The sequence below is a fragment of the Rana temporaria genome, chromosome 3 (genome assembly GCF_905171775.1).
Source record: "Rana temporaria chromosome 3, aRanTem1.1, whole genome shotgun sequence".
NCBI classification, from domain to species: Eukaryota; Metazoa; Chordata; class Amphibia; order Anura; family Ranidae; genus Rana; species Rana temporaria.
The window spans coordinates 178,987,830-179,002,375 of NC_053491.1; the positions used below are offsets into that span (position 1 = coordinate 178,987,830).

General features: G+C 42.7%; 1 protein-coding gene across 3 annotated transcripts in view; it reads left to right on the top strand.

The window, feature by feature from the left end:
• Positions 1-6,609, top strand: part of ANO6 (anoctamin 6) — a 154,883-nt gene extending 148,274 nt beyond the window's left edge. For all 3 annotated transcript variants that reach the window (XM_040343896.1, XM_040343894.1, XM_040343897.1), the window contains exon 20: positions 5,314-6,609. In XM_040343896.1, coding sequence (XP_040199830.1) covers positions 5,314-5,520 — 207 coding nt within the window. In that variant the 3' untranslated portion in view covers positions 5,521-6,609. The remainder of the gene's footprint in view (positions 1-5,313) is intronic.
• Positions 6,610-14,546: the final 7,937 nt, after the last annotated feature.

Below are 14,546 nucleotides of genomic sequence, written 5' to 3' on the forward strand. Positions count from 1 at the left end.
CTGAGACACTGCATTTAAAACCTGATAACATTTTTAAAGTGATTGTAAAGTGTGTTTTAATAATTAAAATAAACCGGTTTTTATATATGTATATATATGGCTTCTGGGGTCCCCCAACCTCTACTCTGGGCTTCTGCACCATAACAGGCCGCTTGCTATGGGGGCAGACGTGTGGGCTCACTCCCAAGCCAGACTCTGTGTGTCCATAGACATATAAAGTGAAGCTCAGCCCCTACCCTCTGCTCTCTTATCACTATCAGCAAAGCCCTGTGAGACCAGAAAGAGAGGAAGAAGACTGGCCACTGCTGTCAATCAAATCAATGATGCGGGGGCGGGGCTGAGTCATACACTCGGCGTCTATGGATGCCGAGTGTATGACTCAGGAGCACACCCGCAAGGTAACCTCTTCGGGAAAACTGTTCTCCAATGGGGTTATCTAATGCGGGGAGGAGCCGCTGAGGGACCCCAGATGAGGATGTTCGGGGGCAACTCTGGGCAAAACTAGCTGCACAGTGGCGATAAGTATTTTGTTATTTAATTTTTTTTTAAATGGAACCTTTAGTGTCCTTTTTTAAAGAGAGGTTTCAGGCTCCCTCAGAAAAAAATAAGTCTGCAGCTACAAATACTGTAGCTGCTGACTTTTAATATTAGGGCACTTGCCTGTCCTGGGATCCAGCGGTGTCCTCATTCGAGCCGATCCTTCAAACGGCTATCAGGGGCTGGCGCCGCCATTTTGACCAAAGAAAACTTTCGGCAAAAAACAGGTACCCACTCCACCTCTCCTCCAAAAGGTGCCAAATGTGGCAGCATAGGGGGTAGACGGCAGACAAGCGGAGCTTCCCCTTTTGAGTGGAGATCCAATTTAAGTAGGGGGGAGGGGGTAACAGACAGTGCAATGTTTTTTACCTAATGCAGAAGAATGCATTAAGGGAAAAAAAACACTTTTTAACCTTCTTTAGCGCTTTTCACAATTATAAACAAACATTATTTCTCTTTCGTTCATGGACGGACACAGCCTTAATCTTGACATAGTGGGTATTGGCCTTCCTTTAGGAGTGACTAGGCAGAAACTTATAGAAAAGGTTAACTTATCCTACAGCCCCGCCCAGGGGGCGGGCCCTCTGGGTATAACCCCTCTCTCTGCATCTCGCAGGTAATTTTTTTCTGCCTAGTTTTAGGAGAAGACATGGCTCCCTTCAGGCACATGGCTTGGAGGCTGTTAGTTCAAATTCAGTTTTTTGGAGTTTTTTATCTTTTTTTTTTTTTTTTTTTCTGCGATCTTCGATCAACTGCCGACTGCGCGACAGGCTGGATCCTAGATCCTTGTATTCTTCCCAGTTTCGGCCATCAAGCGTGTGCCGACCGTAGCTGCGCGCTGGGTTGTCCACGATATGCCCGTCGCTCTACGGGTGGCCGGTGAGCTATGCGCTCCAGGGCTTGCATAAGGACCGGTCTGCAGGGCCGAGTCACAGTAGCCTCGCCGACAGTCACCACCGTCACCATGCGGTAGATGTACTGTCAGGATGCTCCAGCATAAATCCACAGGAAGGTAAGTAGCTACTACCTTGCTCCGGCAAGAAGACAGAGCTGGGCATCTCTCGAGAGGTGAGCAAAGGGCTCTATATTTCCCTTCTCCCCTCCTTCCCCTTTCCTCCTCCCTAGACTGCTGAGGTGGGGGTTCCCCTGGGGAGCTCTACCTGAGAACCAAGATAAATGTATAAGTGCATAGAAATTGCTTACTTGTGTCCATACTGTCAGCTGCTGCATTCCCTCTTGCAATGTAGTGAGCTGCATAAGAGATTCTGCTACTGTGTGTCCAGCGACCATTTTTTCTGTGACCACATGCTGGATTGTTTGTATACTTGGCGGCCATTTTCTTGTAGCCACACTGTATTGGCCTCTACTTGGCGTTCGGCGGCCATACTTTTGGGGTCTACATGTTACCTACGTCTGCCATTTTCTTGTAGCCGCCCAGCATTCTGGAAGTGTTGCACACTCGGCGCCCAAGGGGGCTGTACTGCGTTTCCCGGCCGCTCAGTGGCCTGCGCGGTGCGCCCCAAGAACTGCGCTTAAACGGCTATGTTTTCGGCGGCATTCCCATGAAGCTGGGGCCTCTAGGTCCTGCTCGGCACCCATTTTTTTTGTAGCCTAAGCCTAGAACACTGGCGGCCATGCTTTTGGGGCCTCAGTATGGTTGACCTCTAGCGCCTGTGTGGCCATCTTCATAAATCAGCAGCCAGACATGCTGCTGACTAGCAAACAAAAGCTGATTAAAAACAGCAGCCTTGTATTAATAGCAGCCATTTCAGCAGACTGACAGATTCAGCGGACAAGAAGCGGCTCAGCTAAGCGGCACTGCACTACTGGTTCCGGGGTGGTGAGACCTCTGGGGGGAACCTCTCATCTTTGCTGCAGTTAGGTTGTCGTACCTTGCTTGGAATCCCTGTGTCAAGCGTGTGGGCAGCATGACGTCAGAAACAGACGTTTTTTCCCCTGAAACACCTGAGCTGGCAATTGATGCCCATGCACCCGATGTATCGGTGGACGCCGACTTGTAGCCCCATATCTCCAGAACAGACAGAGCCAAGTTTGGGGCCAAGGGCACCGATGGCCAAGGAGATATGGCCTCCCAAGCTGACCCTGTTTTCCCATAGGAGCCCATGTTAAAATCGGTCTCAACACACCCATCTTTGCACGTCCGGTTCTCCCGAACCATAACCGGTACCGACTTACTTTCTTCACCAACCTGAGCGAGATATCCTAAAGATAGAGGGGTCTGTAGAAGCAACAGAAGCGCCGGTCCCCTTTGGGTTCCGTAAGGCGACCCGCACTGCTAAGGTGTTCCCTTGTGTGTCTTACTTAGACAAACTTTTATACAAGGAATGGGACAGACCACAAAAGACCTTTTTTGGACCTAAGAACCTGGCGGTATGTTACCCACTGGAGGAGAGTTTCTTTAAGAAATGGACCTCGCCCCCCATAGTGGACCATCTTGTGTCCAGACTAAACAAGCTAACCGCCATTCCGGTGGAGGGGGCTCCTGCCTTCAAGGACCCGGCGGACAAGAAGGCAGAGTTGATATCCCGTAACCTATACACTGTAGTAGGTTCGGCGGTACGCCCAACCATAGTTGGGGCTCTGGTGTCCCAGACACTCACGGAATGGGCAAAGATACTGCTCAATGGGTTACAATCACATAACGCTTTCGCCCACGAGGTAGCCCTAGCGGAACAACTGGTACAGGGCCTAAAATTTGTGTGTGAATCAGCCTTGGACACTATTTCTCTGCTGGACAGAGCTTCTGCTCAGGCGGTGTTGTTACGTCTACTTTGGTTAAAGAATTGGTCGGCGGACCAAGCTTCCAAAAAGGCCCTAATGGACCTGCCCTTTAAGGGTGACGGACTCTTTGGAGCTTGCCTGGATGACATTATTAAGGATGGCACAGGAGGTAAGAGCACCTTGCTCCCACAAACCTATAAGGGGAAGGAGCCACGTTGACGACAAGGGCCCTTCTTTACCGCACCCAAGCGTTTTTTTTTTTCCGTCCGCCCAGCACCGCGGGCAGAAAACCACAGGTCAATAAAGCACCTGCTCAGGGACAGACAAACGCCCCTGGTTTCGCAAACCCAACAAGCCCGTTAACAAGACCACGTCCGCATGAAGGTGCGCCCCCACCGATTTCACGGCGCATTCGACCAGGGCAATAGGTGCCTCCTGGGCTTTCCGACATCAAGCTTCTGTTTCCCAGGTGTGTAAAGTGGCGACTTGGTCGTCCGCTCACACTTTCACTAAATTCTATAAGGTTGATGTGAGTGCATCTTCGGATGCTTCTTTCGGCTGCAAAGTTTTGCAGGCAGCTGTTTAGAGTTGCAACTCCTCAGTGGAGGAGCTCTGTTTGTTTTGGGGTGAAGTTTAATCTTATGCTGTTCCCACCCCCCATTTTTTGACACTGCTTTGGGACGTCCCACTATGTCAAGATTAAGGCGGTGTCCGTCCATGAACGAAAGAGAAAATAGGATTTTATGCTCACCGTAAAATCTTTCTCGGAGTTCATGGACGGACACAGCACCCTCCCCTCCTTTTTATGTTTGTACTACTTTTTGACGAACTGACCTGCGAGGTGCAGAGAGAGGGGTTATACCCAGAGGGCCCGCCCCCGGGGTGGGGGTTTAGGGTGTGTATGATAAGTTAACCTTTTCTATAAGTTTCTGCCTAGTCACTCTTAAAGGAAGGCTCATACCCACTATGTCAAGATTAAGGCTGTGTCCGTCCATGAACTCAGAGAAAGATTTTACGGTGAGCATAAAATCCTATTTTTCATTTGGAGTTGGGCTTTACATTTTGCACATTATCATAATAATAGACAAATATGTAATTGATATGATTTTCTGCGGTTTATTGCATTTTTCACAGTAGGGCCCTTCGGGTTTCCAAGAGCAGTAATGTGCAACAATTTCAACCAATGAGATGTTATCTTTCATTCTTTTAGAGAATACACAAGAGTGGAATATATTTCAATCCGAATGTCACTTTTTGCATTGCTTAAACAGAATATTTGTGTAGTTGCCTTTTTTGTTTTTATTACTTTTCTTCTTATTATTTTTTTACGTTCTGCACAGTTAAGGAATCGGTGTACTTTCAGACAAAGCGCACTTACTTTTATTTGTCTTTGTACCTTGACCTAAATCATATCACTCTCACCCTCCACAGATCCTTATCGAGATCTGTCACCCGTGGTCTTCAGGGATTGTTTACAACCCAACAGACAAGTCTCCTTCACCTAGCCACGCTTGTCGTGGTCAGTCTCCCAAGTTGACGACTCAATAGAAGTCTGTAGGAGTTAAGTGCACAGGTTTGGCCAGCAGAGTCTTGAAGTGCAGGATGTAAACAATTCCTGAAGGCTGCTGGCAATGGATTCGGGTAAGTACTGATCTATGGAGGGTGGGATGGTTTAGGCCGGGGCAATGGAGCAAAAGTAATATGTATGTTCTGTCTAAAATTGCACTAAGGCTAGTTTCACAATGTAGTGGGCCCAGGAGCATCTGTAAATCTCCCAGGCAAAACATGCTGTTCTTTAGCAGTGCATTTTTGCAAAAATGCATGGCACAGTTCCGTGTGGCTACATTTAAAAAAAAAAAAAAAAAAAGGATCTGGGACTTTTTTTCCCATGGTTTTCACAGGTATAGAAGCCCTTTCACGGACTCGCTACAGTGTGAACTTAGCCTTTTTCTTTAAAGTCACAAGTACATAATCTCATATTATCTTTCGCTGATGTTCTTTATTGGTAATTGTAATTCTGTTTCCTTCTCACAGCATATTGTCTACTTCGTCAAGTTTATAATATCGTACATTATCCCTGACATTTCTGATGCAACCAAAGACAAAATCAAGAGGGAGAAGTACCTCATACAAAAGCTTTTACATGAGAGACATTTGAAACTCGTAAAAAAACAAATGGGAGGTCTAGCAGACAAAATTTTTAAAGGAATGGACAACTTTGGTGTCAAAAAATCTGACTAGACTCAAAGGTTCTTTTTAGGTATGTGCATGTACATTCACATGCACACTGCATAAACGTTCTGGAGTTGTGAGGAGCAACAGTGAAGGAAAACTTCTCTTCATATGCATACCTTTCAGGAGCCAAATAATGGTAAAGTTGTGTCTGACACAAAAAATATTGCCTTTTTCCTATGAACAATTGTACTGTTCATCCAAAAATATTTAGTTATATTTCATGTTTGTATTTAAAGGTGCTATATAATAGCCAGTATACCTATTCATGCATATTCCCATCGAATTATCTGGTACTAACCATTTTCTGAATTTCATTTTGAAGGTCTCATGATCCCCCGAGGGGAAACTTTTCAGGGGGTTTCTCCTATGTATGATAAGGCTTTTGGGTATCTGATATAGGCCTACCTATAATGGAAACCTCCACTGTACAGTGTGTGTTTGTATTTTTTTATTATCCGTCCTTTGTGTATGTTTAATATTCATATGGCCTTACCACTAACAACTTTGATGTACACGTCTCTGAGCAATGTATGCAATAACCTGTGTTAAACCTATATAACAGAGTGGATTGGCATCTCTGTATGGGTTACTCTTACCTGTTTGATAAATTTGTATGCTTATTGTAGGGAGTGAAACACACTATGTAATCTAAAAGGGAAAAACCACTTTATTAGAATGTTGCCTTATATTTCTTTATGAAGTTTTTCCTATAGTGCCTCTATACTCTAATGCCACAGCTGGATCTGTGGTATGGCTCAGCGAGTGTTTTTCTGACAAAGCAGTGCCAAATGTGGCTGGTAAGACTGCCGTCTCAAGTATAAACTGTTTTCATTTCCAGCTACGGCCAAAAAAAGTATGAATATTGCTAATAATTCTTACAGACAAGCTATTGTTTGTACATCAGTTGGATGCTTTGAATTGCATTACTATGTATAATAAACCTGCTGACAGTCATAGCTGTGCTAGGACATGCAGAATATGTTTATCTTATTTTCAGCAGATTCTGTCATCTATCATTATTGTAGTAATATTGTAAAGTATGGATTTATAAGAAGTGTAATTTGATTGGATAATAAATCTAAGAGCTGAACTGTCTGTCCAGTTGTAATTGGATTCCGGTGATCGATCTCTAAAGCGAACCGTGTGACCTAAAGAGACTCTGTGACTAGAGGGAAGGGGTTCAAATTAATTATTATGCAATTAAATCCATCCGTTTTAGTGCTTTAAAGCACTCTGTCCCTAAAGTTCCGTTTCACAAGACCTGTGCAAAATAGATAAAGGTTTGGCAACAAAGCACTATACAGTTTATGTTTATTATTTTTTCTGTTATAACAAGTTTACATGAAAAAAGGGAGAACCGGAACATGGGGCTCAGACATGTATACATTACAATACACCATCTCAGCGAAAGTAGGATATACATACACATGGCAAAAGTTGTCCGGGTATTCCCCAATGGGTAAATAACAAAGGAGCAGAACTACCCAAGTGGACGGGTAGTAATGCAGTGGCCTTTGCACTCTTTCCCCCCTGGCCACCGGTCTTGTAACTTCCCTGCTGTAGTACTTTAGACAGCGAGTACTGTAGTGAAGTAGTGGCACCCAACTTGCTGTAGTGAGTGGACCCTGGGGTCTGTGGCTCCCAGTCTGATCCTCCCACTTTATCTGCATCCGCCCTCAACTTTGTCCACACACACATCCACAGCCCTCGCCTCCATTTGAAAACGCACCCATCATGTCCTATATTTCCCTTAGCATCATGGGAAATGTAGTTATCTTTCCCCATACAGAGGTGACGTGTGGGTAGATCAGTCTTTTTTTCCCGGCACCTGGAAGCAGAGCAATTTTCAGTGTACCACAAGGCTCTATACTAGGTCCTGTTCTATTTAAACTATATGTAAGTAATATAACTAAAGGTTTGTTGGGCAAGGTATGTCTTTTTGCTGGTGACACTAGGGTGTGTAATAGGGTTGATATCCCTGGAGGTGTCTGTAACGTATAACATGATTAGGCGTTGCATGAAGATTGGTCAAAGCAGTGGAGACTGCAGTTCAATGTTTCTAAATGTAAAATATCACAACTAGGGAAAGAATCCACTGATAGTACAACATTGGTGGGACAGTGTACAGAGATTTGGGGGTACTTATTTCAGATGATTGCACAATGAGAAAACGGTGTGACCAGGCTGTGGGGAAAGCGATCAGAATTCTAGGATGCATCACTAGAGGGTTCACCAGCAGGAGAAAGGAGGTCCTGATTCCCCTATATAGATCTTTGGTGAGACCTCATTTAGAATATGGTGTTCTGGAAATCTCACTTATACAAAGATATTGATCAAATAGAACGAGTCCAGAAAATAGTAAAAGGTTTGGGGTATAAAACATATTGAGAGAGACTTTGGGAACTTAATATGTGCTGTCTAGAGGAAAGAAAAGTAAAGGGGGAGATAAATACATCAAGGGGGTGAATAAGGTTCAGAAGGGCAGTTTTTTTTCAATATGAAACTAAAATCAAACAAAATCAAGAACACTGGGAAATAAACTCACACGAACTGGAGGGATGTTTAAAACTAATCTTAGAAAATATTATTTTACTGAAAGGGTAGTTGATGCTTGGAATACGTTACCAGCAGAGGTAGTGAGACAGTCAACAGTAAATGGCTTCAAACATGCTTTGAACAAAGTATAGTCAAAGTTAATGGGGGGGGGGGCAAACTCCATGGATTACTATGGTCTTTTTCTGCTATTTCTTCTCTCTCTCTCTCTCTCTCTCCTTTTTTTTTTTTTTTTTTTTTATGTTTCTACGAAACACTGACATCACAGTGCTATAAATTCACAGAGCTTCCAAAAAGTAAGCCATTTTCTGGTACCATTTGGAAGCACTTTAATTGGCAAGGGGAGAGAATCTTGAAAAAGTAATTTAACAGAATTCTGGAGTTTGGCTTTGAGGCTAGGTTAACACGGGATGTTGGCTGGAAACTCCAGCTACGCTTGTTCTATAAAATTATGGTGCTGTAACCATGCAAATATGGTTTCAGCTGAACATATATGTTTATGCACCAAGAAAACACCATCTGAAAAATCAGATAAGTTACTTCTGACACTACTTCTGACAAGCTATCTGTAAGAGGGGAATCTTCCTACTGGTCACCACACTAATGTACCAATAGCTGTGGATAAAGATAGATATATATATATATATATATATATATATATATATATATATCTTTATCTCTACACACACATACACGTATGTATTGCTTTATTGGTATGGGTTCCCAGAGACCAGAAAGTTCTAACCATGTTAAAATGGTTGAGAAAGGTTAGGCTACATGTTAAAATGCCTTTATGTACCTTCCACTAGCTGCCCTGCTATTACGGTACTTTAAAGAAACAAGGTTGTGAATATTTACAGATGTTTAACCTCCCTTTGTGCTTCCTATCAGAATTCTCAAATATTTGATATATTGGATATTCTCATTTACCATTTTGCTTCAGATATATTCCTATTGCCAATCCTGACTCTTGACTGCATATTTGTAGATGATATTATAGTGTATGTCATACAACGTTTTGTTTGATATAGGTTTTGTGACATTTTAATATTAGGATGTTTACCCGCTATTGAAAAAATAAGCAAATGAGAATGAAGAACAAGTCGCACAAGGGTCACTGCTCTCTATAAAACAAAGATTGCACTATTTTTCTTTTCATAGAGTGTTTTAATTGTGATTTTTTTATGAATTCATAAATTGCATTATCACGCAGGTATATGTTTTAAAGAAAATTGTGTATACCCTGTATGTAGTTTGCAATATGTGACACAAAGATTTTGCATCTGGTTTGGCACCTTTTATCAGTTACTATATGAATAATTATCCATGCCTAATCCTCTTAAACCTATAAAACTGTTGTCATGTTAAATCAAATTATACTACAAATACCTTGCAGTGAATCTGTTTTAAAGTGTAACACTATATCGGTTTCCGAAAAAAATTTGGACATGCCATTTAAATTTACTACTTGTTTTATTTTGTAATTTGGGCTTTTTGCACTGCAGGCTAGCCATGAGAGAGTTTGTTGCAGTGCTATTTATTTTGAATGGCATCCCAACACACAATGCAATGCACAGAAATGCACTACCTTGCATTATGGTGTCTGCAGGTACTCTTTCCAGTTTAATGTGTTGCATTGGCAGCCATCACAAATCGATGGGCTGCTTTAACCCATGTTAACACACAACATAAAGGTTTGACTGGGGCCTTAAAGTAAAATGACTTTGCTTGTTCAATCTGCAGCTAGCTAGTTTTTGGAAACTGTCAAATATAAAAAATATTACTTCCTTGTTTGGGGGGAAAGAGAAGGTATGTGTGTCCTTTCCGTTTTTTCATTGTTCCATTTTATAACAGTTCTGGGACTGATCATGTGACTAATATAGGCTAGCCATCAAACTGAGAACTCGGGAATTAGTAAGTGACTGCAGGAAATAGAAGGTTGTTAAACGTCTTGTGTATGTCTAAGCAGAAACTGCATCAAGAAGGACATTGCAATAAAGTATGCTAAAATTCTTGACTAGCGTGCTAAAATCTAATTGACAAAAGATGATTGTTTTTTTGTCTGAGTAAAAGTGGGGATAAATTTTAATTACAACTAAAGGCTCATGGACTGCAATCTAAGCAAGCCCCAGATCTAGTTACTTTGTGATGCACAAGACTAATAAAGGTAAGACAAAAACTGCTTCACCATCCTTGACTGAGCTAAATCTTCCCTCATTTGTGGCTCCTCTGCTCCCCCTCCCAGACACTGCAGCTCACAGTGGGAGGGTTTCAGGCAGTGCTGTCAATCCAGAAAGCAGTGGGCGGGACTAATGCCCTGTACACACGATCTGACCTTTGTCCGACCAAATTCACATTGGAATTCCATCGGAAAAGAGAACTTGTTCTCTATGTAATCTCTGATGGAATTCATTGGAATTTCCGATGGAATTTCTCTGATGGGGCATACACACGGTCCGAATTTCCGATGGGGAAAAAGTCCGTCTGACTTTTTCCATCGGAAATTCTGATTGTGTGTACAGGGCCTTAGTGTAGCCAGGTGCTGATTGATAAGCTACAGGTTAATGCGTTAATGTACAGTGCCTTGAAAAGGTATTCATACTCCTTGAAATTTTCCACATTTTGTTACAACCAAAAACGTAAATGTATTTTATTGGGATTTTATGTGATAGACCAACACGAAGTGGCACATAATTGTAGAAGTAGAAGGAAGATGATAAATGGTTTTTAATTATTTTTTTTTTTTTTTACAAATCTATGAAAAGTGTGGCGTGCCTTTGTATTCAGCCCCCTTTACTCTGGCACGCTTCACTAAAATCTAGTGGAACCAATTGCCTTCAGAAGTCACCTAATTAGTAACTAGAGTCCACAAGAAGCCATGTGGGGGACACAGCAAACATGTGGAAGAAGGTGCTCTGTTGAGATGAGACCAAAATTTTACTTTTTGGCCTAAAAGCAAAACGCTTTGTGTGGTGGAAAACTAACACTGCACATCACCCTGAACACGCCATGCCCACTGTGAAACATGGTGGTGGCAGCATCATGTTGTGTGGATGCTTTTTTTCAGCAGGGACAGTGAAGCTGGTCAGAGTTGATGGGAAGATGGAAGACTTGAGACTAGGGCAGAGGTTCACCTTCCAGCAGGAAAATTACCCTAAACATACAGCCAGAGCTACAATGGAATGGTTTAGATCAAAGCATATTCATGTGTTAGAATTGCCCAGTCAAAGTTCAGACCTAAATCCAATTTAGAATCTGTGGCAAGACTTAAATTGCTTTTCAGACTCTCTCCATCCAATCTGACAGAGCTTAAGCCATCTTGCAAAGAAGAATGGGCAAAAATGTAATCTCTAGATGTGCATAGCTGATAGAGTAGAGACCTATCCAAAAAGACTTGCAGCTGTAATTGCAGCGAAAGGTGGTTCTACAAATTATTGACTCAGGTGGACGGAATACAAATGCACGCCACACTTTTAAGGTATTTTATTTGTAAAAGATATTGAAAATCAATTATCATTTTTCTTACACTTCACAATTATGTACCATTTTGTGTTAATCTATCACATAAAATGCCAAAAAATACATGGGAAGTTTCAAGGGGTATGAATATTTTTTCAAGGGACTGTAACTATGCAACAATATCCATACCTAAACTTCAGCTTTAAAGTGGTTTAAAGGCAGGGGGACCCTAGAAAGGGAGCCATGAGCACCAGTGGGGGACCCCGGAAAGGAAGGATCACGATTGCACTGAGCAGGTAAGTATAACATGTTTGTTATTTTAAGGGGGGCGGCTTTACTATCACTTACAAAATTGAAGGAATCTAAGAAGTTTAGAACAAGTTTATATGAAAACCAAACAGGGGAGAGCGTAGTATTATAACATATTTATTGATAAAATTACAATAAGAAGCTCACGTTTATGGATAAAACACAAGGCTCTTCAATAAACTAAACCGCTGCATCCAACACCGTGTCGGTTTCTCTGCAATTGCTACCCGCTCAATGTTGTTACACTCCTACATATTGTGTGTATCAGATACACTCTACACTTGAGTTTCACAGGGATGTTGTGGCTGTACATCTAAATGTGCTATTATCCATATCTGAATTTGTAATATACGTCTATTGTAATAGTCCCTGTTTGTGATTTAAATGTAGATCAGAGAAGAAGTACAAAGAAATAGAAATAGAAAAATATCCTAGCAACTCGGTTTTCAGAATTTCAGAAAAAAAATCTCTTTAGCCAAAAGAACGATCTCTTGTTTTTATTATTAGACATGTTCAAGGAAGGGGAAAAAATCTGCATTCATTTAATGTTTTATTATACTTTCAAAGGAAAAACTGATACCTGACAAGCGATTTGCATTTTTATCCAGACCTAAGATTTACACTGTCGGTCAAACAGCAAAGCTGACTTTGAGTATTTGGCACTTATGGAATGCAGCCTGGTCATCTCCTTGCCCCCAGCCTGTGATAGGACAGCTCGTGTCTTTGCTGCCCCCTCTTCTCTCAGTCTGTTGTACAAGGGAATAAAAAAAATCTGATACCAAGTCAGTTTCCTATAGTTTATGGTAGTTTGTATTTAAAAAGTCCTAGGTAAAGTTAACTGCTTGTTTCTGGGGGACGGGAGAGGCACTTTTACTTTCCTGATCCTCTGCCATCCCGTCAGGCAGTGCTCCCCTATGCTCTGGCAGTGGATTGTCCATTAAAGTCCTTACATCCAATGGGCCCTGCATTGGTCCTGGGTATATCGGGTGACCTTAGACTGCCAGAAGGGGTTTGGGGGAGAAGAGTCTGCAGGAACTGGTTTAGTATTGCAGAGAATCCGATAAGAAACAAACAGTTATTCCTTACAATGCTGACACAGCCCTACTGTAAGGGAGGATTTTTACTCGTCCGAGAGTTCAGCTTAAAATCCTAACTTTTCTTTTTTTATTTGCTTAGTTGCACTTTAGGTAGAAACTGCAGTATCAAACCACAATTTTTTTCTAAAATTGGTGGACATTTACAGTGTGCGCCTGTGCAGTAACTACTGTATAACTCGACAACTAGCAGTGACCCCAAACCAAAATAGCGGATGTGGCACAGGCCATAGGAATCCCAATTAATAAAGCTGACCACTATAAGTGCAGGCTAGGACGGAGCTAATCCTGACTCCAGACAGCAATGTACAGGAAAGAAAATGTCCATATGAGCCGTACATCTCTGCAAACCCCAGGAAAGACGGTGTAACAGCCTCAGCCCAGGCTCCAGCCACGCCCCAACACATTTCACTCCGCCCCCAGAGCTTAATCATGGGGATCAATAGCACACTTTGTCTCACTGTGCAAGCCTGTCTGCGTAGATGCCCCTTTTTTTATTTTCAACTAGTATTAGAATATTTGATTTTCAATTCACCCAAAGCCTGTTTTCTAACTGTCCAAAATTAATTTTAGGGGTTAGTTTACACCACAATGCTTGTAGTGTGAATGGCGGTAGTGTAGTGTAATGGCGGCAATCTGCAATTTTTTTTTTTAGTGGGGTTGCGGCAAACAGATCGGATTGCTTTTGAAACTTTTTGGGGGGGGCAATCGCTGATATACAGCGATCAGTGCTATAAAAATGCACTGATTACTGTATAAATGTCACTGGCAGAGAAGGGGTTAACACTAGGGGCGATCAATGGGTTAACTGTGTTCCCAGGTGTATTTGTAACTGTGAGGGGATGGGACTGACTAGAGGAGGAGCCAGATTGCTGTTCCTACTTGGTAGGAACACTTGATCTGTCTCTCCACCCCTGCCAGAAAAAGGATTTGTGTGTTTACACAAAAATTCCCATTATGGCTTTGATGCACACGCATCGGGTCCCCCGGCGTAAGCTGGTCGGCAAGTGGTTAATAATACTATCCCATACCAGTACCCCACCTCGAAGTGGAGCTCTGTACCCATTACTGATCCAGCCACAGACCCAGGGCCGATCCTCCCTATAGGCTCACTATGCAAGCCGCTTAGGGCCCCTGCAAAGCTGCAAAGGGCCCCCAAATTACTAGAGGCCCCGCCTGGTGAGAAGTAATTTTCGCCCCCTCACCCCACTTCTAAACTCGCTGGCTGAGTCATTTCTGACAGCAGAACACCCCCTCCCCCCCGCTTCTCAACTTTCTTTAATGTGACATGTCACTGTCGTCAGCGCCCCCTGCTTCTCATTTTTAATGTGCCATGTCATTTTGCTTAGGGCCCCAGGGAGGTCAGGATCAGCACTGCACAGACCCATCCACCTGGTCCGTCAAGACTCACTCTCATCTCATCAGTCGATAAAACCTTTAAAAAAAAATCTGTCTTCAGATATTTCTTGGCCCAGTCTTGACGTTTTCAGTTTGTGTCTTGTTCAGTGGGGGTCAGGTTTCAGCCTTGCTTACCTTGGCCATGTCTCTGAGCACTGAACACCTTGTACTTCTGGGCACTCCGGGTAGGTTGCAGCTCTGAAATATGACAGCACTGGA